The sequence below is a fragment of the Rhea americana genome, unplaced genomic scaffold (genome assembly GCF_003343005.1).
Source record: "Rhea americana isolate MKP2758 unplaced genomic scaffold, rheAme1 scaffold_237, whole genome shotgun sequence".
Taxonomy (NCBI): domain Eukaryota; kingdom Metazoa; phylum Chordata; class Aves; order Rheiformes; family Rheidae; genus Rhea; species Rhea americana.
This window is the reverse complement of record NW_028186354.1, coordinates 1141659-1166370: the sequence shown is the minus strand read 5'-3', so window position 1 is coordinate 1166370 and position 24712 is coordinate 1141659. Positions and strand designations below refer to the sequence as shown.

General features: G+C 40.5%; 1 protein-coding gene across 3 annotated transcripts in view; it reads right to left on the bottom strand.

Moving 5' to 3' along the window:
- Positions 1-24712, bottom strand: part of LIN54 (lin-54 DREAM MuvB core complex component) — a 42947-nt gene that overhangs the window by 7964 nt on the left and 10271 nt on the right. Inside the window, exons 2-10 of one of the 3 annotated variants that reach the window (XM_085306294.1) lie at positions 16112-16839; positions 10134-10254; positions 6808-6953; positions 5133-5288; positions 4381-4464; positions 2594-2810; positions 1682-1755; positions 1343-1540; positions 70-161 (exon numbers count right to left, since the gene is read on the bottom strand). In XM_085306294.1, the coding sequence (XP_085162420.1) occupies positions 70-161; positions 1343-1540; positions 1682-1755; positions 2594-2810; positions 4381-4464; positions 5133-5288; positions 6808-6953; positions 10134-10254; positions 16112-16804 (1781 nt within the window). In that variant the 5' untranslated portion in view covers positions 16805-16839. The remainder of the gene's footprint in view (positions 1-69; positions 162-1342; positions 1541-1681; positions 1756-2593; positions 2811-4380; positions 4465-5132; positions 5289-6807; positions 6954-10133; positions 10255-16111; positions 16840-24712) is intronic. The other 2 variants (XM_085306295.1, XM_085306296.1) reach the window with 2 other exon arrangements.

The window sequence follows — 24712 nt, the reverse complement described above, 5'->3', positions numbered from 1 at the left end:
GAAACTTGTTCAGCAGCTTGTACTGCAGGAGTTTTTTTTTTTTTTAAATTGACATGCAAAAACACTCACCCATTGAACGGTAGCCGTGCTTGGGACTGGATTCCAGACGTCCCTGTAAAGCCAGTGTTGCTTGCTATAGATACATAGGACGACTGCTGTAGCTATCAAAACAAAAGGTTTATGTGTAATATGAAAAAAAATAAAGTTTACACAGTATTATTTGTAGCAAGTCTTTTAATTAGCATATCCTGTATTGTTACAAAAATAATATGCCTCTAACTACTGTTTTAGAAACTTATAGAATTGGACCAGGCGGTAATCTTTGCCTCTGCATCTAGCAGAAAATGCACTATTTTAGGTATATATTTTTTTTGTTCTCTACTACAGTGTCTAGAGCCATACAGATAACAGAGACTGCAAATAAATGCTCACACTGAACTGTTCCTAAATMCATGCCTATTTCCCCTTATTTTCCTAAAGGAACCCCTCTCCAATAAATCAACTTCACTTCCTGCACTAACAACTTAAATAGCTTTCTCAATCTACAAACCACTTACTACCAAATTAAACRAACAAAACATTTCAACTTGTCTGCATCTGTAGGCATCTATATTCACATTTTTATATGTTGTTTGTGTGCCTGTATTTTCATTAGTATGTTTTCAGTTTGGCACAAAAAACACAGCAAAGATAAAATAAAACAAAAATACAATGCATATAACTAAGGGGAACAAGACCGATCAGGGTACCTGGATGCACAATTTGTTTCGCATGCTTAAAAATAAACAAATAAACAAAAATCACTCATAACAACTTGTCAAATGACACTGGCTTGCACTATCTTGTTTTCTACCATCTAGGCACAACTCATTTTCTCCTTTTGGGACAGACTCTGCAGTCAAGCTGGCACATACCATGATATGGACCAATTGAAGATAGCCCAAAGGGCACAGATTTTGTCTGGAACACAAAACTTCTAAGGAGAGATACAATAAATTGCATTGTTTGGTGTAAGCAAAGATTTAGGGAAGTGGAGTGCAAGAATACAGTAAGAGTATTTAAGGACTTAAACTGCTGCTGTAACAAAACCAAAAATGAACCAGAAATAAGGTTGATATGAGTGATGCCAAGGGCTGACAGAATCCTTCTTTGCACAGGTAGGCTAGCTAGCCATCAGCMAAACATTTCATTTGTATTTCTTTTCATTTTGAATGTTAGCCAGATTTCAGCAAAGCAGAAACCTAATTCCTAAACCTACGCTGCACAGCAAGAACGTCAATAGGAAAGTAGTATGTTCCGTAACAGCGCTGTTTCCTTGCTTATCGCTGGGATAATACCATACCTGTGTGACATACTGAGCTGGAAGGACTGCATAGCCTACGTTTCCGGCGCCAGGTGCTGGTGCCAGTACCGTGCCGGGGGGCAGGTTAGTGAGGTTGGGCTGTATCTGCGGCAGTGGAGTGGCTGGCATAATAAGTCTTTGTTGGGGCTGACTAGTAGTAACTATCTGGGAAGTTGGGTTGATTGGTTTGGGAACCACCTAGAAAGAAAGGAAATCTAGATGAAATCTTTGTTTGTTCAGAGTGGACTTTTTAATTAAGCATGTTATTAAAGTGCTGCAAACTGGACACCTTTTTTGTCCAGCAAAAAGTCAGGAACACACATTTTACACTCAGCTCACCTGTTTTACAGTCTGTGCTGGCACAATGGGAACAGACATCCGCACAGGGGTTGCATTCACCACCACTGGCTTCGCTAGGATCAAGAAACAACATAACGTTATTAACTCAAAACGCACAGTTCAGTCCTCCAGTCTTTCACGTACAAAGAATGCAGAGATAGTCTTCATCTTGCACTGTAGGGGATAACTCTTGGAACTGGCTTTTATGTTTTTGACAATTAATCCAGTATCTTTGCTACATTATGCTCTGCTCATTAATACTGCAACTGTTTTGAGATTAATTGACAAAATACACGACACATCAACAAAAAAAACCACCTTTGTAAATAAGTATTTGCACAAGAGTCCATATGCATGTGCTTCACAGCAACAGTTTAAAAGTCAGCCTGGGTGCTGACCTCCTCTGAATACTGAATTTCCATTTGTCAACAGCAGAACACAAAAGCACATCTTTGTTTCAGATCTTTTATTTCATTAGAGCTCCAGAAATCACAGCCAGAAACCAGTATAAACATCTGGCACTTTGAAAGTACCTGATTATCCAAAAACCTTAATGTTGCAGTAGCCTGCTAAGAGGTACTTTATGAAAAGTGTGGAAAGTATTTTATTAAAGATGATTAAGGACTTGCCATGAGTCACCCACAGAGCTGATAAGCTAGAGGGAAGCATTCTAAAATGCTCCAAGGATCTAAGCTTCACTACAGAAGAACTTGACATAGTAGCATTTCCATATGCAAAACAGAGGTAATGGCGGAACATGAAACCTTCCAAAATCTACAAGAATCTACCACAAAACCGAGTACATCTGGCAGTCCTGAAAGACTTCTACTACATAGTCATTTCAGCGCTTAGGAAACAAACCAAGAAAACCTTATGGGGTACCTCCGACAACGTATCAGCACCAGCACTTACCTTGTGGAAGGGGCTGTGTATTCGTACTGGGATTCTGACTGGCAGACGGGGTTGAGCTGTTGGCTGTTGTGGCAGTGACAAGTCTGACATAATGGAACTTGCTCCCGGGTACCTGAATCTGCTGAACATTGGGYGCAGTTGCCAGGGGAATAATTGTCTTAAATTGAGATGTACCCACTCCTCCTACAGTAATGGTCTGCACTGCTGACTTCACAGCCTGTTAAACCAACAGAGACAGCATTAACGTTACTTTTGACAAAGGCAGAAWATCAGCATATTTATCCCTCAATCTGTTAGCAAACAACTCCTTAATCGCTAACATCCATGAGAACAAAGTCACTCATCCCTGTGTTTACTTTCTAGAGCAAAACAGAGATTCCAAGAGAATTAAATGTCACTCAAAGCTTGGAACAAAGCAAACTCAGTTCCATTTTCAATCCTTTACACCAAACTCCAAAATAAATTGTATTTACACAGCACAGTGACTCAGTCACCTTCCCAAGATACGTCTGCCAAATTACACTCCAGATGACTAAAGGACATTTCTCAGTTTGTATTCAAAATCAAGCAAAGAACAAGCCTAAAAACATTACCACTAATAAAAACACAGGGTAAGAGCTCCTGCCGAACTGTTCGTGCTAGACTACTGCACGATTTATCTTTGCGTATACAGATATGTCCTGTTGGACAGTTTGTGGTGAATAGCCACAAATCACTGTGCAGCACTCGAGGTGGAAATCAGACAGAGCACATAGAACGGATAGGCCAATAAAAGAAAGAAGCAAGAATAATAAAGAGGGGTGAAAAAAAAACTAATAAAAAAAGTAAGAAAGGTAAGGAATGGGAGTTTGGCCAATCTCTGCTATCCCAGCTGAAATAACAGCTTTTTCAGAATTTGTAAGACTTCATCTTTCCAATTTCTCTCAAACTACAAACTGGTAACAAGCAAATGTTTACTTTATTTACATGCATTTGTAACACTCCTAGCTGGATGAAGAAAGGCCCTTTTTTCCATCCTGCTGATAACTTCAAGCTTTCATTCATTCCTTTTCTCTCTCCTTGCATCGGATTTCTTTTAGATCTCATCTTTTTATTCTCAAAACATTTTAATATTGGTACTAAAAACATCATTGACATTGGTATTAATTTTTAATAGTAAATGTAGTCGATACTATGACCTGGTTTTGGCAGAGTTTATGCACTGTTTATTACAATATTTTCCCAGCTCCTCAACCTTCAGCAGCTACAAGAATGACATTATATTTACATGCATTTYACCAGATATTCTTTTGGAAAAGGTGTTTTCTTGGCATTTCTTTAAAAATAAATTGCACCTTCAGTAACCCACAGCAACTCAAAGTAAGCACTATCTGTAAGCACAGTCACAGCACAAGCGTTATCACAGGGAGACCAGCGTGGGCAAAGTTCCTTCTAGTACATGAATTACTGGCTGTTGTCCAAGCACAACTGGGAAAATTATAAAATTTAAATGGCAGCTCTTCAAAGGGCTAGTGATGCCTGGTGAAGACAGGGAAAACCCTTGTGTTGTTTCAGATAGCTTTGGATCAGATGTTGGGGGGAGGGGAGAAAATAGGTACTGTGCAGGCATCTCAATTCTCCCTTTTAGGCTGCGTGCATTAGAACGATTAATGTTTTAACCGTTTTAAAATTACTACCTTTCCAGTTTCTGTTAAAACACACACACACACACTAGAGTAAGTCCCCAAATCACCAATCCAACTACCACACTTAAGGGAAGACAAGACTATCAAAACCTGTCCACGTACCTTGTCTTTCACTGTACACGCAACTCCACCCACTCCCAGCTCTATCCACCCTGCTTGTTTACACTCACACACATCCCTTCTTGTCTACCAAAACAGAAATACAAACATTAAGACAGAAATAGACTCAGGTAACTTAAAGAGAAATAAAATAAGAACTGTAGTTTAGGAAAGACTTCAGTTTTGTGTTTTCATTCTTTAATGCAAAAATTTATCCATGTTAATAGAGAAAACCCTGACGTTTTTCTAGAAACGGAGATACAGAAGCTATTAACTTAAAATTCTGCAGCTCTCAGACCACAGTGTCTTGCTTATGCAGACCTCTGCCACAAGAATATGTACTCCATTGTCAGCCTCAAATACTTGGAAAGCAGCTGCGGCCAGTGGGATACAAACCCTATTCACAGGTGAAAGAATCAAGCACCTGAAGAACTCTTCTTAGTGTCATAGGGAGACCTTTAGATGACTGGGGAGGTTCAACGTACGGAGGTGAGTACTTGAACCACATAACACTTTTCAGGTCGGGAAGCTGCTTTCTAACTGCTTGCTCTTGGTGATGGTCGGCACCCCTCGACAGGAAAAGCGTCCGCTCCTAAGGCAGTTTTGGAGCCAGCTCTTAAGCAAACGCCATGACGAGAACACCCTGGGACGGACAGACCGACCACTGCAAATTTGCAGTTTGGCGCGCCAGTCTCCCACAAGTGATGAGACAAGACACAGACATGCCAGAAGATGAAACAAAAGCCAGTTTGTACCTGTGCAGTTGTATGGTTGACTATGGCCTTCCCAGGGGAAGAGGGTGCAGACTGCTGCACTGTGAGGATCTGCTGTCCTAAAGCTACATTCAGGGGGACGCCCACCGTCTTCTGGGGGGAGTTGGGAGGCTGCGAGGCCACTGACACCACTGTTAGCTGCTTGGCAAAACAAAGAAGCTGGTTTAAATCTCCGTGTAGTAAACGATACCCTGTACATATATGCCCCCCTCCTCAAGAAAAGGGTCCAGTTCTCAGCCCGTACCTCAAGGTCTCCCTGTAAACAAGGGCATTGTACTTAACCAAAACTCACCCAGACTTCTCCCTCTAACTACAGCACATACACACAGATGCACAATGGAAACTTACAGGCATTACCAGTTTCCAAGCCACCTGTGGGCTTTTTTTTTTCTTTCTTTTTTTTTTTTTTTAAAAAAACCTGTCACTGAAGCATGAGCATTGTCCTGAGTGGAGTTCCTGAGTAACAGCTTTATAAGCAGTGCTATGACTATTTCATCATAAATAAATTTCAAACAAGGAGAGCAGAAAGGAGTAACAATCTCATCATACACTATTAATGCAGCCAAAAAAAGAACTTCATTAGTATTTCCGAGCTTCCTTTTCAGATTCCTGTAGAGACCCAGTTTTCTGACCAAATTTCTGTGGAGTGGAATGTCAAAATATTCTATATACCTGTGTCCCTTCCACTTTTGCTTTTCTCCCTTCTGTTTTAAACTTCACACTTCCTATTGCTCCCTATTTCTGAACTCGATGTATTTGTTCTTAAATGATACACAGAATTATTCTTCTGCAGTAAAATCGAGGTGTAACTCAACCTCCCCACCACAACACTCCTCTGTGAATTCCAGTAACATTTAACTTACTTCTTCCCTATGTTTTGCCTCAGTAACTGTGTAATTCTCAAAGTCCTTTGCTCCACATTTATGTAACGCTAGGTAGATAAAACATGGCAAAACTTAGAAAAATCTCATTCTTACACCAGTGCAGGTGATATAAATAAATAAGCATTCAAGAAAAACTAGACACCCTCAACTCTTGGTTCCCACCTCAGACTCACCATCTCTCCAATAATATTCCTCTTCTCAAGACAATTTTATCAAATCTAATATTCAAGCGTCATTGTGWCACCTGCCTGCAACGCAGCCTATAACAGGCAAGTTTTCTTTCCTATGTATCGTGTACCAGTGCAAATCTTCAGGCAAGGAGCATGATGAATCCCACTTATTTCAGATGAGAGCAGAGGTAATATATTAAGTTGCTTGTGCAGCACTAGGCAATAGTTAATAAACCTCATAGAAGTCTCCTCTTAAAAGGGAAAGAACCTGTTGACCTTTTATGAAAGCTGAAGAAAAAAATACAGTATTCAACTACTTGGCTAAGAGAGTACAGCTGCTCTCAGAATGGATGCTTAGCGAATGGCAAGAAACAGCAGAAATGGAAAACTAACATAGTAGTGCATATTAACCTAAAACCACAGTAAAAGAGCCAGTTGCAAAAATCTAACTGAGGTCTCTAACAGCAGAGCATGGTGACGTGCGATGGAGACTCCGAAGTGACAGGATCACAAACAGCTTCTAGCAAAGACTAAAACCAAGAGCTCCATTCAGATCTCATTGCAGGATAGACAGGAAAGCTGCAACCAGAATCAGGTCCTTACCTTATTAGGGGATTTGAGCGGCGAGATAGCTATTTTATTCGGTGTCTGTTGCGCTGTTGTACTTAGAGATGATCCAATAACTCCGCTCTCAGAGATTGTTATTGTCTTTGGTGGTGTTCCTGGAGCAGACTGAGAAAGAACTCTACCTATAATCAACAGAGATATGGTCAGCTCAAGTTGTCCCTATTTACAACAGCTTTTAAAGCAAAACGTTTCTCTGGATTTCATGTGATTTATCCCCACTTCAGAGAGTATACTAGCTTGCAGGAGGGACACCAGAATTCCTGAAGTCGTATTTGGCAACAAGGAACAAAAGGCATTCTTGCAAATAAAAAGCCACTTGATTCAGGCTTAAAAAAGCAAAAATTTACAATCAGCTTTCCAAGATATTCAGCTGAAAAATGTTTTAAAACCACATAGCATCCCTCAGCGTGCTGCCCTCCCTACACACCTGTACTGTGTACAAACACCCAGGAGCTGGCAGCTTGCTGGCAACTCCAAGGACTGCTGGTAAGCATGCAGAAAAATTGAGAATCCTTCAGGGGGCTACCTCCCTGTGAAAAATAGCCATCAGAAACAAGCTCTATTAGTGTAACCAAAAAAAGGATGCTTGCTTTCTCCCTACATGCAATTTCAAGTTTTTTCTTTTTTTCTGCTCATACTAGTTATTTGTCTGTCACTGTTAACAGAACATACAACATTCCTTCAAAAATAGAAGTAAAGCATAACTACACATACAATCTGCTTCTACAACAGCAGACAGTGAACAAACCACCCTGATGCTCAAACACCAAGCAGCTCCAACTCGCCACATCATTTTCAGAAACACTGCAGAAGTCAAGAAAGCAGATTTTCTTCATGCTTCTAAGCTTCTTTCTGAAGAGCGTTCAGCCACCGAGCTTTCCTGTGCTACTCTGTCCCAGACTCATTTGTCATAGTTTTTCTAGTTTTTCTACCTCATCTATTGCATTATAATATCAAAACAAGACAAAATGACCCAACATAACTTTTCCACTTAAAATCAAGTGGTAACATGAGATTAAGTCATCCAAAAYTACCACAGAAGAACATAATCCTGATGGAAAGCTGCCTTCCTCCAAGGTCTACAAGCTCCAAGACAGGCTGCACAAAAGTGATGGTTAAGTTACAGCATACAACATTACCAACTGCTGCTAAAACCACATGCAACCTGAAATGTGTCACCATCTGTGGTAATTAAACCATCTACAGTATTCAACACTTCTAGTTTGTTTTTAGTGGTGACAGCTTTCCCTTTCTCACTACATCCCCTTGGCACCAACTTACTAAATAGAATCTGTCTGCTTGTTTTTACAGTTCTTTCAAAAATACAGCCTCTACCTCAGTTTGCAAAAATTCTCAGGCAGTTAAAAAAATACTCAAAAAAAAAATCAAAACAGAATGCATATGTGCTATACCTCCCCCACAATGTTGCCAGGGTCTCAGAGTCAGCAGGTTGTGCTGGACATTTAAAAAGAATTTCTTCTTGTTTAGAGAAGCATCTTTACCCACGAGTAATGCTTCTGTCACAGGCTTGGGGAAAAGTACTCTGCATTTTTCAGAGTGTTAGTTTTAGGAAGATTCCTTTTGTAATAGATTCATTCACTTGTCCATATTACCAAGTTATGTTATGAAATGAACACTTCCCTACATTCTGAAGGCAGCAAACTTTTAAAACCTAATACAACAACGTTATCTAAACAATAATTTTGCTGTGGTTTTTCTTTACCGTCTACTAGTTTTCACACGCTGCCAGACAAAAACATAATGCAGCTGAAGTGATGTTGCTTGGCTTCTCTTGTTTGTTTTTCACATACAGATCAACAAAATAGTTGTCAACAGACCTCTGGAGATCATCTGAGCCACCTGTCTTGCTCAAGGAGGACTCAGTGCAGTAGGTTACCCAGGGCCAGGCCACTTGGGTTTTGAGCATCTCCACGGACGGATACTCTACCACCTCTTCAAGCAACCTGTTCCAGTGTCCAACCACTCTCACAGTGAAGAAGTGTTTTCTCATGTTCAAGTGGAATTTCCTGGGTTTCAGTTTGTGCCCACTGCCTCCTGTCCTGTCACTGTGCACCATCAAAAAGAGCCCAGCTCTGTCCTCTTTACATCCATACACATATACAAAAAGCTAATTCAAACTTGTATGAACACAATGAACCAATCTCATTTACAGGTCTACAAGTTTGGCAGAGAAATGTTTGAGGAAAGGGAAAAAGCAGGAGGGAGATATGGGCATGTACATACACCTATATTTTATTTAAAAACACAAGCATGGGTGCAGGTTCCCTAACAAGGGAAGGAAAGGATTATGATTCAGATGTGTGTCACACACTTACAGCTGTAAAACTCACCAACACAGGAGAGAGTTACATGCTTTTACAATCACCTGAAGTCCCAGTTCTGTAAAGGCTTAACATATTTGTTTAAGCATGCGGAGAAAATTTTAGGCCTATTTGGGGTAGTCAGTTTGGAAAGAGTTGAAGGCTCCTCTTTCAAAGCTCTGAAGACTCCTCTGGCTTTCTACATTTGTCCTCTTGAGATAATTTACATGTCTGAGATGTTACCTGAATACATGCAGTGATCCATTTATGAAGGGGCACATCAGTCCCACTGCCTTAATAAATGTAAACTTAAATAAATATGTTTTGGGCTTTTTTCGTTCGTCTGTTTGTTTAGAAAGGAAGCAGAGGAAGATTGATTAATTTCCCAAAGAGGCAAATCATTCTTAATAGTCTTTATTGCTTTCTTAGACATTTCTGCACTGTTTATTACTGAAGTAGATGAGCACCTTAACAGAACCAATATAGCTTTACTCACAGGACAGACAACTCCAGCTACTCTTTCACTTAAAAATATTTTTCCTGACATTTGGATACATAACATTTAAGTTTACCATAAGTAGATTACAGGAATACAAGAGCATTTGCCTCCTTTTTTTCCTGTGTATGTTTATATGATACCTCTGCAAACACTTGGTTTCTCAAGTAGTCTTCTCTTCTCTGGTGGTGAGGTGTTCTTTTCTACCTCTTAAAATTCAGAAAATAAAAGGAGCTTACAGAAAAATGACTAATTGTACTATTACAAAGATGACCCTAAATGAGCAAAGTTTAAGTGTTACAACCACTGCATTTATCTGCTTTAACCTGCAAAATCTTCTGCTARGTGTTTTCAATTGCATGAGGTGCTTCAATAGAATCTTCAATAAAACCATCAACACAAAGATTTCAAATCTACAATCATCATCTCTTGGAATAGCTTCTCAAAAAAAAAAGTAACAGCAAAACAAGTCAAAGAAGTATAACCTGCAATGACCGGTGACACTTGAGTAGTCTGCCCCGTAACAGCTTTGCTATTGATTGGTTTTGCAAAGATCAGCTTGGTGATCACTGGGCCAGAGGTTGGGGTTCGGGTCTTCTTTGCAATCTGAAAGATGGATAGAAGATTGAAGTAACTTCAGCATTTTGGATCTAAAATATCATATTAAGTAAACCATAAAAGAAAGAGGGCAATATTCACACAGAAACRGAAATAATTACTTATCTCCCATTTCACCTCCATTTCTCACATGGAGAGAACTGGGTTATTGTTAGTGTCACCGCAGAGAGTCAGCAAGCAAAAAAAAGGAGGCAAAGTAGGACAGTCAAACCCTGTACAGTTTTCCATCTCTCTGCACAAACATACCTACCATCATCAGGATGATGTCTTATTAGGCTCCTGAAATTATTTTTTATATGCGGTTTTTCAATATAAAAATATTGAAATTAAATGCACAAATATCAATATTGAAGTTAGAAAAAAAGGTTACTTTACAATCAACTAGGACAGCACTTTTTCATATTTTTTATATATGATTTAAATATAAAAACTACCACTGAATCATCACTTCACCTGTTCCGACACAGCAGCACACTTCCACCCTCCAGCTGACAACAATGAAAACAACCTTCAGCAACTGCTCTGAAAACACCTGGAGTATCTGTCCCCGAATGTTTTTGGCACTCACAGGCAGGCAGCAAATCAGCTGGCTGCATTCGGGGCAAGGGAATCTTCTTTCTTTGTACGAACCGTGACACRTCACAGTCCATTCAGTATCCTGAAACGCAGCCGGATCAGGGACAGGAACGTGTTATTTGACGAGTCCGACCACATCAACTTGAAAGCTTTTTAAGCAGGGTTTAGTAACAAGCAAGACTTCATTCTTTTTACCATATTCAGAAATCAGCCAGCACACATCTATTCTAACGCTTTCTACGCATTGGCACCCAGGTGGTGAAGGGTTCAGCCGAGTGACTTCTTTCAAAGATTACTTAGCCTGTTCACTATACRCTGCCTGCACTAGGTTACTACACCGAAGGTCTTAATCCCTTCCTGCGGCCCTGAAACTAGAAGCCGATGAAACACAGTTACCACAGGTGTGAGGAAAAAGAGGAACCTTTAGCAAAATATTTGTTGACCCACTTCTAGGTCCCCAAATACGTACTGCCAGTTTTGTGGCAAATCAGCGACCAAACTGGGGTGCTATTGCACACAGCTGTGCTGTTCTAGCTAGAAGAGACCCCCCCGCCCCGTTCCAGTGGTAGGCCAACATCTTCCTTCAAAGCAGCTGCAGAGCTACCCTGACACTTCCACTAGCTGACATGATTCACTGGCCCTGCAGAAAAAAACCATTCAGCTCTTTGTTGTTGCTGCTCCCACAATGTCAAACGTGTCTTAGAGGAACGCTCCTGTCACCTCTCTCGGATCTCCAAGCCAGCTCCCCTCCACATACCTAGATGTGACACAAGGAAGAGTGAAAACGACTAGGAAGCCTTGCCTCACCCAGAGGAATGCTTTGAGGCGGGCTCCCTGGTGTTTCAGAGTATTCAGCGATACAGAACAGTGGGAGCTGAACTGAGCAGACTCAGAAGGCCTTACTGAAGCCCGGGCACTGTCGTACSCTGCCGTTCAGGGCTGCACCTCCCTCCTCCAGCAAACACACAGCTGCGCCCCACGTGCGCCAGTCAAGGACTCTAGTAATGTCCCAATGGCACAACGTTAGCATCTGCTMGAGGAGTCATGTCTCCAAGAGGCAAAACTGCTGTTGTTCCTTAACGAACCGGAGAAATCAGTCACGTGTATGAAAGTACAGAGTTGACAGCTACTTTTAATAGCCAGAGATTACTGCAAGTGTTTAAACGAAGTAATCAAGTAGGCCGAAAGTTGTGGTTTCCTATGTAAAACCCTATTTATAGATTTTGCTCACCATAAACATCTCCTTTATGGCAGAGTAAAGCTGAAACATTCGAATTGCTCTGTAGCAATACATACACAGCTGGCAGATGACCATTTTTAAATGGACATTTACCAGTAAAGTTTTTTTGCAAGCCTGCATACATTAATTTCTAATAAACTTCCCACATTTTATCTGCTGGATTCATGATCTTCATTCTACTGAAATTAACCTTATCTTGCCATAAGGTATTACTGTATTCAGTTACTATCACTTTTACTTTCTGAAGCGAGGGCAAAGTCTGGCTCATAATGTGATCCCTGTCTAGCAGGAAGGCAAAGCGCTGAACTAAGGTAGACCTTCTCCAGTAACAATCATTAAATATGCTTTTAAATTACTTCATAAAAAAAGCTATCTGTTAACATGAAACACGTCAGGAAACAAAAATGCCCAAACAGTAGCTGGTTAACACAAACCACCCTGCTTTGTTCATACTCGACTTGCAATGGTGAAAGACCGACTGTTGGAGCAGGTCAGGAACAGAAGGAATACACTCCTTACAGCATCCTTTTTTTTTTTGTTCAAACCATTTTTTTTGTCTAGGAAGGAGGTCTAACAGTCTAACAAACGACTAAATTCCCTCAGGCCTGGGAAAACGCAGTGCAACTGTGAGGCGGTCAGTTACGGGAGAGGAACGGCCCTTGGCCCCGGCGCAGACAGCACGCTCCTGCCCTACTTGCCGCCCCTTGCCAGCGAGCCTTCGAGGGCTGCGCCACTGCAGCGAGCAGCTCCGACCACTTGTGAAAGCTTTCTAGGCATCAGCAGGCAAACTCCTTCCTCATTTCAGTAAGGGACTGGAGAAGGCAGAAGGAATAATCGAGGTGACAGACAGTTCCTCTGATGCTTCAGCAAAACCAAGTTCTCTGGAGCCCTCTGTCATTGCCTATACTAATCACAAGGAACTTAATACTATTTCTCTTGGCCTATGTAAGCTAAACATGCTCCCTGCAAGTTACTTTGAATTAGACGGCAAAAACATTTCCTAGGGCAACAAGCTCTTTCGTAAGAATATTATCAGATTGAGAGGCACATACGAAGCTTCTTCCCCCTACAGAATCTAAGGGATTTATCTGCAAGCATCTTTTATTTATAAGGGTCTAATTGTGTCTTCCTCTAAGCACTAAATAGCACTACTAAATAAGTTCAGGAAGCATGCTTCTAGGATCAGACTTTGTCTTCAGCTGTTAAATGGCATTAGATACATACCAAAAAACAAACAAACAAACAAAACACCCCCCACTAAACCAACAACAAAAAACCCAAAACAAAAACAGCCCCCCTTCCCCCCAAACCCTAACTCATATTCTCACATTTACCATTGAAAAGGAATACATGTACACAGGTAGCTACCACAAAGGAGCTAATGTGCTATAAATCCACACTGTGGATTACCTAAGGGGAATTTGCCCATATAGGCACACTCTATGTAATTTACGTTTGGTGTGATATTAAAATCACCGAGTCCGGAAATGAAAGGAAACAATGGCAAACTTCTGAGAACATAACGAAGAATCAAGAAATTGAGCTAGGAATCAGGGTTTACTCCGAGGTTAGGGAGTGAATGAGGCCRCTTTTCTGCAACAAGACTGAGCCGCTACGATGACTTAGGAGTTACCTCGCTATGGTAGCTTTAATACTACAGACAGAGAGGTGTAACAGCTGAAATGCAAAGCCAGTCACCACATCAAGACAAATTCAAGTTAGGCTGGCTTAGTGACAGCAATGGAAGCGGATCTGGACATCTGGTTGAGGGAGTCATCTATAAGGTCAGACTTCTGCTTAATGCATCCATATCTATTGTGCTACATCAGCACATCATTGTTTTTAAGCCTGTAAGCAGGCAGGAGCCCCAGGCTGAAAGCAGATGTATTTGCCAGTTTTGCCCACACAGCTTAAGCTATCTGTGCAGTGATTTCAACGCTGTCAAGACAAGCCATCCACGTCTATACTAAAAGGAACAGCAATAAATTTCTTGGTACATACAAGGCCCAAGGTCGTGCCACATTTTACAGGCTGCAGCCTCATACCTCTAAAACTGCAGTCAGAGAGGGAACATGAGTCTAAGAACATTTCACCAAACTCTATCAATTATGCCTTTTCACAAGTGCTGAGATTTCAAATAGCATAATCAGATCACAGTGGGGCTGCAGAATGCTAATTTAATTTCTCTAACGACCTGAAAAGCCCCTATGACAGTGGTGATATAAGGAGACCTGGAAAGAGTCCTTCACCATCTAAAGCCAATCTTCTATCAATTCATTTTTCTACACCTATTTCAACTGTCATGCTGCTTTGTATCAGAAACACCTCATGCGGCTTGGCAAATCAGTTCAACTCCACAACACCCTTGGGAGGCAGGCACATATTCACAGCTTTCCTTCCACACAGAAGGTGCCAAGAAGGCACTGAGAGGCCAAGTGCCTTTCCAAGAAGATGGGGTAAATGTAGGACTTCATTTGCTGAGCCAGGGACTCGAAACATGGGCTACCTTCCATGYCATGCATGATAGAGGGGATTACAAATCTCATCTATCCTCATCTGTCCCTTTGATAATTATTTCCTGCAGCRGAAAGTACTGTTATGCAAATGTTAAGGTATTCATCTTTCCTGCAGTATCCTGCACTTTTGTCAAGAGACTGAACATTGCATTCTTGCTTTTCGTTTCTAYTTCCTCCTTTCCTTAAAAAAGGGAAAAAAGGAAATCCAGATGTTAGTAGGTGAATCTCTTCTAAGAAAGGAAGCAAATGTTTAATTAAGAGACCACAACCAACACATTTAATCAAACTGCAACTAACCACAGACTTACAAATGGATGCAAGTCAGTTCGCGGTTACATTAAGTAATCTATAGGGTTCCTAATGACCAACAGTAGAGATCAAAGTCACCATTCTTCTATCACTGATGGCACAAACTCATGTAAACAAAAGCACAACACAAGTCATTTTCTCCTCAGTTTCCCGTATCTGTCAGTCTGCAGCAAGTAASTGAAGCCAAAAACTGCTAACTGATCCATTCTTAAATGTTCCTGGGCCAAGCCAAGAGCAGGAGCTTCTTTAAAAATATAGTGACAACCAGCCATGAGTGTTCTAGTTGCTTACATCTGCTTGCTATGAAATAACATTTGGGGAACTTAGCACTCCACTCATAGTTTGCTTAAGTTGGTTATTTTTCACATATAGCAAATTAGTGTTTATTTGTATACTTTGAGTTTTATTTCTCACTTCACTTGCAGATGGTAGAATAAACATTTTCTTCAATAACTCTCCTTGAGCCCTACTTCTCCTTCATTTTTATGAAATCTTATTTGTGCATCACTGCTGACTCAAACAGTCATTCACATTTAGTTCCACCATGTATCATATGACTATCAGACCATGTGGATAATAATCCAGTTCTTTTCAACACATTTTCAGATTCCCCCAGATTCCTTGTGGTTTCTAATATCTCAAGCTCCATGCCAGACTCAGGGAGCCAGACTTCACAGCATCTGGGTTACGGCAATGTCTACTCTATCAATAGTTATTAACAAGCTTAAGTAGATTTGAAGCAGACAAAAGATACTTTTATGTTGTTTTTCATATGCTGTGAGGGTTTTCTTAGGCAGCTTATTTATAACAAATGGTTAGAACCAAAGCTGCTTTTATCATAAAGGAGGAAAGCAGTGCACACATTAAATAAAGAAACAACAGGCATACAGAGTTCAATTCAATCTTCCTGAAAGCACATAAAATTTATTTTTTTTAATTAAAATAATGGAAAATGTCTTTTCAATTCAGCGATTTTTTTTCCTCTGAGGCAAACCCTAAGTTACTAGGCTGTAGCTATAGAGGGCATAAAATTATAAATAAATCCACATACGAAAAAGGAGGCTAAAAGCAACATCATATTTCTATACAGGGAACAAATGCAAAGGGTGAAAGCCATTCTTTGCCAGTCAGCAAAGGAAACGGACAACAGTTTTGCAGCAACAGAATTGTTTTTAAGAGATTTCATCAGCATAACTCACTTTACCTGTACTGTTTTTAATTGCTGGGTCTGCAATACAGAAGGCTGGGCTGCAGTATTTATCAGCTGACTTCCTTGTGTCAAAGCTGAGACGCCAACAACAGGTTTCACTTCTGACCTCCCTCCAATAACAACCTTGATCTGCTGGCCTTGTACCTTGGAGTCTCCACCTTGGGCCTGGGAGGTGGCTTTCTGCGCCTGKGGGAGCTGGCTGTGGGGTAGTGCTAGAACGATGGGTTGGCCAGACTTGCCCAAAGTTGTTACAATTAGCTTTTGCCCATCCGGTTTAATACTCTGATTGCCTATTTTAAGGTCAGCGGTCTTGTTCAAAATAATCTGATTGGCTGATATAGTAACAGGGGTCTGAGCACCAAGTTTATGGAGGCCACTTTGAAAGGTAGGCTTTACTATTGCATTAGTATCAGTTTTTGCAGTTGTGGTATTCACTGTCACTTCGCCTGAGTGATTGCTGGGCGCAGTAACTGGTTCTGTGGTGACGGCAGGCGTAGTCGTTGCTGACGAATCACTGGTTGAGCTTATGTTCACTATTTCTTCCAATTCTGTTTCCATGGGAATAGAATCTCCCATAGGCGACGATACAATAACTGCCTCAATACTGTCATCTTCCACCAAAGTTATGCCAGTGTCCATTATTTCCTCGGGGAGTAAGCTGTTCACTTCTGCTGAAACCACCTCCATTTTAGCAGTTGTGGCAGTAACGACAGGAGCAGGTACTGCAAATAACACATATATAAAAAAGTTACTGGTTTCCAGAAAACATACATTTTGCAAAGCTTTAAGAATACTACTGAAGAAGAAACTATAATGACACAAGTTCTTGAAGACTGAGTGTACTGTGCAAACAAAGGAGGGATATCATGAGAAAAGTATGCATACCAACACAACACATCTAGCTGAACCTGCTTTCAATAATAATACATAATCAAGCCTTTTCAATATCATCTGTTGAAATCAGTCAAATGGACTGACTTTCTGCAGAATCCCTGTCCACTCTTGACAACACAGTACATGTAAAGRCAAGTTCTTTCCCTGAAGACGTGGGCATCTTTTTCACAGAGATTTCAGCTGACTGAGATATAAAATTTTTTTTTTTTTTTTTTTTTAACTCTTACTTTATAAATCTGACAGATGATACAAGTTTGTCATACAGTCAACATCTGCTAGCAAGTTACCTTTCCTCAGAGAGCTTTTCTTTATACCAAATGCGTTGGGGGTTCATTTGTGTCTAAATGCTCACTTCAGTAATCTCAGTAACAATACACAGGAAAGTAAAACCTGTCACTAGACAGCTGTTATTAACCACAAAGGCTTAATCAGCAGCCCAACCCAGGACCAAGCCCAAGTCCTGCCTTCCAAAGCGAACGGATAATTCTCCTCTCGGAGCAGTGCAGTTCACTTTTTTCCTTCACATGCATGTGCACAAAAAGACTTACAGTTCACATTCATGATTAATTCAAAGTGCYTTCTGAAAACAAAGCAAGCAATCCCTCACCTGAAAGGCACAACAGGATTTTTCAAGGTGATAAAAGAAGCCARATGATAYACAAAATCTACAGTAAGATTCAAAACCAGAGTCACTTCCCACTTCAGAAACCTTAAGGACATTGTTGAAAACACTCAAGTCTGTTCTCACTACAGCAGTGGCACTGTCAGAGACTGACAACAGATTAAGGTTATTAAGGCGTCTTCTCCATCCGCCTCACTCCATCAGCATGCTCCCGCGCTGCCCGGGAGAGCGCCCTGCGTGGGTACGCGTATTCCACACGATCTGGTGTGCTCATGATGAATGCAAGCAGACAGGATCCTCACAAACCCCGGTTTGCAGCTTGCTAGGAAAAGCAGAGCTGAGCTATTTGTGCTACAATGACATCCACAATTAAGGAATTACGCCATTAAAAGCCCGCCTCAAATGCCRAGGTGACATTATTCACCCGGAGTCATTGTGGCCCAGTTGTGCACAGCAGCTAACCACACAACAGCTGCATTTCACCCACAAGGTACAAGGGGGGGAAAAATCCTGCTCTATTCCGCCTAGTCTCCATGCCGAGTTCAGGAGCTCTTCCGGTGCGCTCCACTGGCCTCCCCAGGCATGAAGGATGCCCTCTTGACTCCTCTCACTGCTGGAGTACAAATCACACCAACAGTCAAAAGGCCGGGCTGCGTAAGAACCTACTCTGACGATCAACGATCAGACTGGCAAACAAGCCACACGTTGGCAGCCTTTAGACGGTACTAAGTTATCTGGTGTCACTGCCAGGAATACCTCCCCTTGGAAAGCATTCCTCCTAAAGTAATGCCAGCAGAGCCTGCAGTGATGCCAACCCCGGTAACTAGTGCTAGGCAAAACAGCTTACTCCTAAGGACACATTAGTAATAGTATCACATTGCTGCTTTGAAGTGAAACTGGTTAACTGCATGTAAGATTACACAAAAATAGAAATAGGAGGAAAAAATTGTGTTTCAGCGTATGTTAAGGTTGCTGCTCTGACGCTGAGCTCATTGTTGTTTTCTTGCCTCCTTATACTTCCCTATCAATGTAAATGGGTTTTTGCCCTTTGCTTTACAACTTTATGAGCAATATGGGGCAAAAATCTTGTTCTGTACACATGGGCACATGCGGTTTAGATACAAAAGTTAGACTGTTAAGGTCAGCCACAACACAAATAATAATTGTTTACATGCTTTGAGAAGAAAGGGCATCATTTAGATAAGAGAGTGTTAAAATTACCAGATTTAGTAACAACAACTTATTTCAGTAACTGATTTATTCTAATTTATTTTTATTTTGCCTTTGTACTTGCTATTCCCCATAAGAAAGGTCATCTTACTATCACTCAGTAGTATAACTAGAAGGTATTTATCTACATATATTTAGGCTGCTATATAGGTAAACAGGTATTTTTATAGTCTTCATTCTCATTATTTGATTATGGTAGAAAGCCATAAAACAAGAGATGTAAGTTAAAACACACTAAGTCAGCATTTTAAATAGGATYCTGCCTTCAAATAGACCACTTGCATGTCAGAATGCAGAAGGAAAAGAAATATTTGCATCTATTTTGGAATTAGAAATTGATAAATTAAAAAGAAAGGAAATACTACTTGTGGTTACTGGATTAACAGCTTATAGCCATCACATCTGAAGATTTTAAAGTTAATAGGTCTCATCCCTTCACAGTTGGTTTACATTAATATATTTGGCCTAGTATCACGAAGGAAAACGAGAAACAATGTGATGCAATCAACTTGCTCTATTTCTTAATTGCTTATTGGAAAACACTACTGAAAGAGATATAAAAACTGAAATGATAAACATCTCCTCCTAGCTATGGAGGAGGCTACTGCTGTCCAAAGCAGCTTTAAAGAAACCATCAGGTTTTAATTCTAAGTATTTAGCCAGGATTTTTCAACAGTTCAGCTGTTTATTTTCTCCAAGGCTTTTATAGTGGACATGTACATTTCAAATTTTTGTAGTTCCTCCATAAAATGATTTCTAAAAAGTAAAATAATGCCAGTCTTTTTAAAAACTCCAATGTTAACCGCCTTGAGATCTTCAAGACAGGACGAATAGAGCAAACCATTATCTTAATGAAAGACTCCAAACTTTCTTTACTTGAGCATGATGAATGACGCTTTGAATCACTTGAGCACGCAAGAGCTGTAACCCACAAAAGTATATACAAGTAAGTGTATTTAATTCAAAAGTGAAAGAAAAAAGCTACAAAGAAAGTGGATAAGTACACTATTAGACCGTGGAACTCCACAAAGATGCTAGGACAAATTATTAAATAAATTGTTTCAGCCTACAGAATAAAGCCCAGGGAGAACTTTGTGTAAGTGAAGGGGGGGAGGGGAGGGAGACAACAAAAAAACCCACCAAAAACCAACCACCTTAACCCTAGCACAGCTCTAGACATTGTTAGCCATATGCATATACACACACACACACACTTTATATATATATATATATATATATAAAAATTGGAGGCTAATGCACATCACCTGCAAAGTTTTGAATTAGTGACCTTATTCTTTTTTGTTATCTTCTACACATGTCAGAGAACACTGCTTTTGACAGGAACTGAAAATTTTGAGTACCTTTAGAAAGACAGAGACTAAAGTTCAGCTTGAGTAACCCACCTCTGACAACCTTACCGATGGCGTGGACCTATACTTGCTATGAACAAAGAAAGAATAAAAAATAAATAAATAAAAAAAAGAGCATTGCTATAACACTGCTGTTGCTTAATATAATGTTCCAATACCTGCAAATCCTATACCGTATTTCTCAAAGATCCTGTGAGGCTAAGGGTGTTTTCTTTTTGGTTTATCATTCATTAATGCACTGCAGCATTTTCAGAGCTGCACTGCAAATTAAACTAAACTCAGGAGAGAGAGGGAAAAAAAAAAAAGGACGTATTCCTGTCAATATAATTTCATAAAGGCTAAAAAAAAAAAAGAGAGAACCAGGAGATATAACAACGCCTGGTATTTTAGAGTAGCTAACATCTTATTACACCTCAAGAAATGCCCCCATTTTGCTAAGATAAGAATAGGCAACCTTCCACTCTGCAGCCATGAGCAGCTCAAGTGAAGTACTTATGTCAGAGTATGTTATGTAACCGGCAGCAATGGCTACATAGTGCAGGCAGAACAGTTTTCCAAGGAAAAAACAATTACCCAGGAATCAAGGTTGCTGAGACAGTAGTACGAGGATGTCCTGGGACACAGCTGCACGTTACAAAGATCATCACACCAAAGCAGTGGACCAAGGTTCTCTTCAGCATTTGTGACTCCAGGAAATGCCACCTCCCTGCGCTGCTCTTGGTACACACTATATGCCTTGTCGTCAGGCACATGAAGACTCTGGTATAACCATATAAATTAAAAGACATAGATTAAAGACGACTGACCAGACCTGCCCTAAAGTCACTAGCAATGTTCATTTTAAACTTAATTTCTCAAATGCCACTTTTACCAAGGAARGAGATCAAACCACTGGTTAATTTTGTATTTGCACCTGGCTTGGAGGAGGGGGAAAAAAAAAGTAGCTGCATAAATGCCTGAAGYCCAGGGTAGTCCCTAAAATAGCAGAGATTCTCTTGGGACCAATAGAAGTGTTAACACATGCCAAGTGAAACCAAGTATCTTTGGCAGCTAGAACAACTGGCAGATCCTTGAAGCTACAATAGATACACAATATATGTGCTAAAGTGTAGCACCACTTAAAACCAGCAAGGGCAAATCCTTTCAACTTCCTGAGCTAGGTACCACGAAACCCTTACAAAGTACAAAATAAAATGACAGAACACCACAAAAAAATCCCTGCCTTCATGAGGTCACCACTGGAGTAGCTTTCTAGGAGAGGAACCACATGGAGACATCTAGTGTATATATATGAAACTAGTTACTACCTCACCATAGTGAGAACACCTGCGGAAGATCTGGCGAGGAGTCGGTGACTGGTGGAGTACGTGACAGCAGGCCCAGTGGGCAGACCTGCACACTGACCAAACTCCCATCGTGGCCAGGCACGCACGCTCCGTTTTGTCAACAACATCTAGCTGCTTCCTGGGCAGCACCTACTCAAGGTTAGTGCAGCTGAGATAAGGAAACAGCTCTAGCAGGTTTAAGGGGCCTTTACGGACAAAGAGTTGAGTCCTGCCTGGCCATCCAAGCCGTACCTCCAAGTCCCATTGGCAACCCACTCTCTCTGGGGTTCCCAAGGCTCCCCACGCAGGCTGAAGGGTGAGAAATAGGATAGAGTTTCGCAGCTACCAAAGCACAGAAAGAAAGTTTGCTCAGAATCTTTGCAGTAATGGAGTAAGAAGTGTCCCTCTGCACACGCTTTGTGCTGCACAACTTCATCGGTCTTTGGAAAAGACTTGGCCTTAAGAGGAACTTACTAGCTTTAGAAGAGCATCGACACAGATGTCTGTTAATTTAGAAAGTGGAAGAGAAAATGCTGATAATTCTGGGTTCTTTCAAGGGGCAAGGACAGGGGACAGAGAGAGCAAGGGGAAACAGGTCCAAAAGCTGGGGTCACATGAATAGCCTTAGGGTGGACAACCTAACAAGTAGTTGTTCAGTGAAAGTCAAATGGCCTCTAAATGATAACGCTAGTGGCAACAACCCCCCCCCAAACTGTGAAAACAGTTAGAGAATACAAGTGAGTAACATTAGGATCTTCCCTTGTAGAAGCAAAAATGAGACATTATTGCTTCCTCTATGAACAGAGGTGAGGCAGAGCGACTGTCTACAGGCTGTGGCTCACATCTGATCATAAAAACCCACTTGTATATTGTTATAAGAAACCAGCATACTTTGCTTACCTAACAAAGGTTAAAAAAGCCTTTCATTTAACGCACTTCTAAACCCATCTATCAGAACAAAATGCAGGAGCAGGAGAAAGAGTAGGTGAAATACAGACTGGATCCTTGATGATTAGAGCCTGCAATTTTTTTCAAGTTATTGACTGAGGAAAGACGAGATGCTTCCAGCCACATCCAATGACAGTTTAGGTGCTTAAATACTTTTCAAAATTTTCAGCTTCTGCTCACCTGATCTAATAGTAGAGGATCTGTCAACTCCACAAGGTTGCTAAACAGAAAAAAAAAATTCAATGCTTCTTTCCTCTGAGTAGGATACAGTGGTACTAGAATACAGTGTAAAGTTGTTAGGCATCAATTAGTTGGAAGCTACCACACACACACACACACACACACACAGAGGGGAGACCCAAGAACAGTCCACTGGGAACATTGCAATAGAAATCCATTCACTGGCTCTCACTACCCTCCGACTCCTCAAGCACTTGGGACGGAGGGAAAGAACAAGTGTCTCACAGTTATTCAGCCGCAGAACCCAAGTCCTCCTCACCAGGACCGCTGACATATAACGCTAAGAAAAAATAACAAGGACACTTAGAGAACTAAAAAACCCAGAAGAACAAGCAGGAGTTGTTTTTGCAAATCTGCTTTAACAAGTTTATATTTCATGAATGTTTATTAAAATTCCTGTTCTATCATCTTCCAAACTGAATTGTTGTACCAACATGTCAGTATAAAATACATGACTTGCACTACAAAATCTTTAGTTTGTCACATAAAATTTTTCTATGCTATGCATGCAACAGGACCACATCTTCCTCCTTGACGACAAGTGCTCTGTTGCAAATATACTGCAAGACTCAGCTATCCCATGACCTGTAGCTGTCTTCTTCACATGAAAATGAATTCTCACATAAGTGGAATCACAGCATGCTTCCACGGAAATTAGATTACACACAGAGCACAAAAGCAATTTTCACAATCAAACTAACAAAGTCCTCAAACATAGTGCATGACCAGAAACCCCCACGAGTCTCAGAGAACCTTTCAAGCAAAACAAAAGCTGAAAAGAGAGAGGGGAAAAAACACAACTAAGTTTTGAATGAAAGCAACACGTCATACAAATTGTCAATGGTTGAAATCCATTATACTTACACAAGTGAACAATCTTCTAAAAACCAGCATCTTAAAACATCTCAGATATTTAAGTCTGAATGATTGGATAACCCACTCTTTACTATTAGAAAATCATTTTACATTGCCCAAATGTACATAAATTATAAAGCAAGGAAGAATGGTCTAGCCACTACTGGTTACAGAGAGAGATACTATGCAGTATTACTGGGGGGAGAGAAAAAACAAATTAAAAAAACTCAAGCAACCCCCAAACATTCTTCCAGAATTATTAGTATCTAGGGGACTAAACCACTTGAAGCTCAAAGTACTTCCTCATGCACGGCCCACAGCTGTCACCACACTATCATCTGCCAGAGAATAACCACTAGGGTGCAAAAACACATAGTGTGAAATCACTTGATTTGAAATGCAGGCTAATATCAAATTTTCTTTTTTAAATTATCAGTCAACATTTTCAGCATTGGCCTTTTGTGGCTCCGAGAAAGCAGAAAAAAACATTTCCATCTGGTTCTGAAAACACACCAGGGTCAGCCAGCTGATAAATCTGTTCCTTGAAGACAACTTCCTGTCTCTTAAGGGTCTAATCCTTACTGGTGCTAAGGAAATTCCAACATGCGCTAAAGAACAAGTGCATTACTAATTCTGCAAACACTGCTTGCCAAGCCAACAGAGCAACATTTTGCAGAACATCATCAATATGTGTGTATTTGACAAATGACTAGCATGTCCAGGTTAAGAAGGCAAAAAGAATTACACTTCAATTTTTAGCACTGATCACAGAAATAGCTTCCATATGCATCTATGTTCTTCCCTTTTCTCTTAAAAAGAACTGTTGTAGCTTGCATCATCACATTAACATTTAAGCATTAAACACTTATTTACCACACACTTGCTTACTGCAACTTTCCAGGAGAGAACTGGATATATCTCCTTGCTGCAAAATACTTCAAAGTAGTTGTTTGTTTTTGTAACAGGAAACAATATTCTACTTTCAGACAAAACCTCATGCCAAATAAAAATAATAAAGAAACAAAAAACCAGAAGGTTTCCCCTTATCCTTCCAGTGGTTTGCATGCCAGCTTCTGTCATTTTCATGACATTAAAAAAATATGAAAGACAA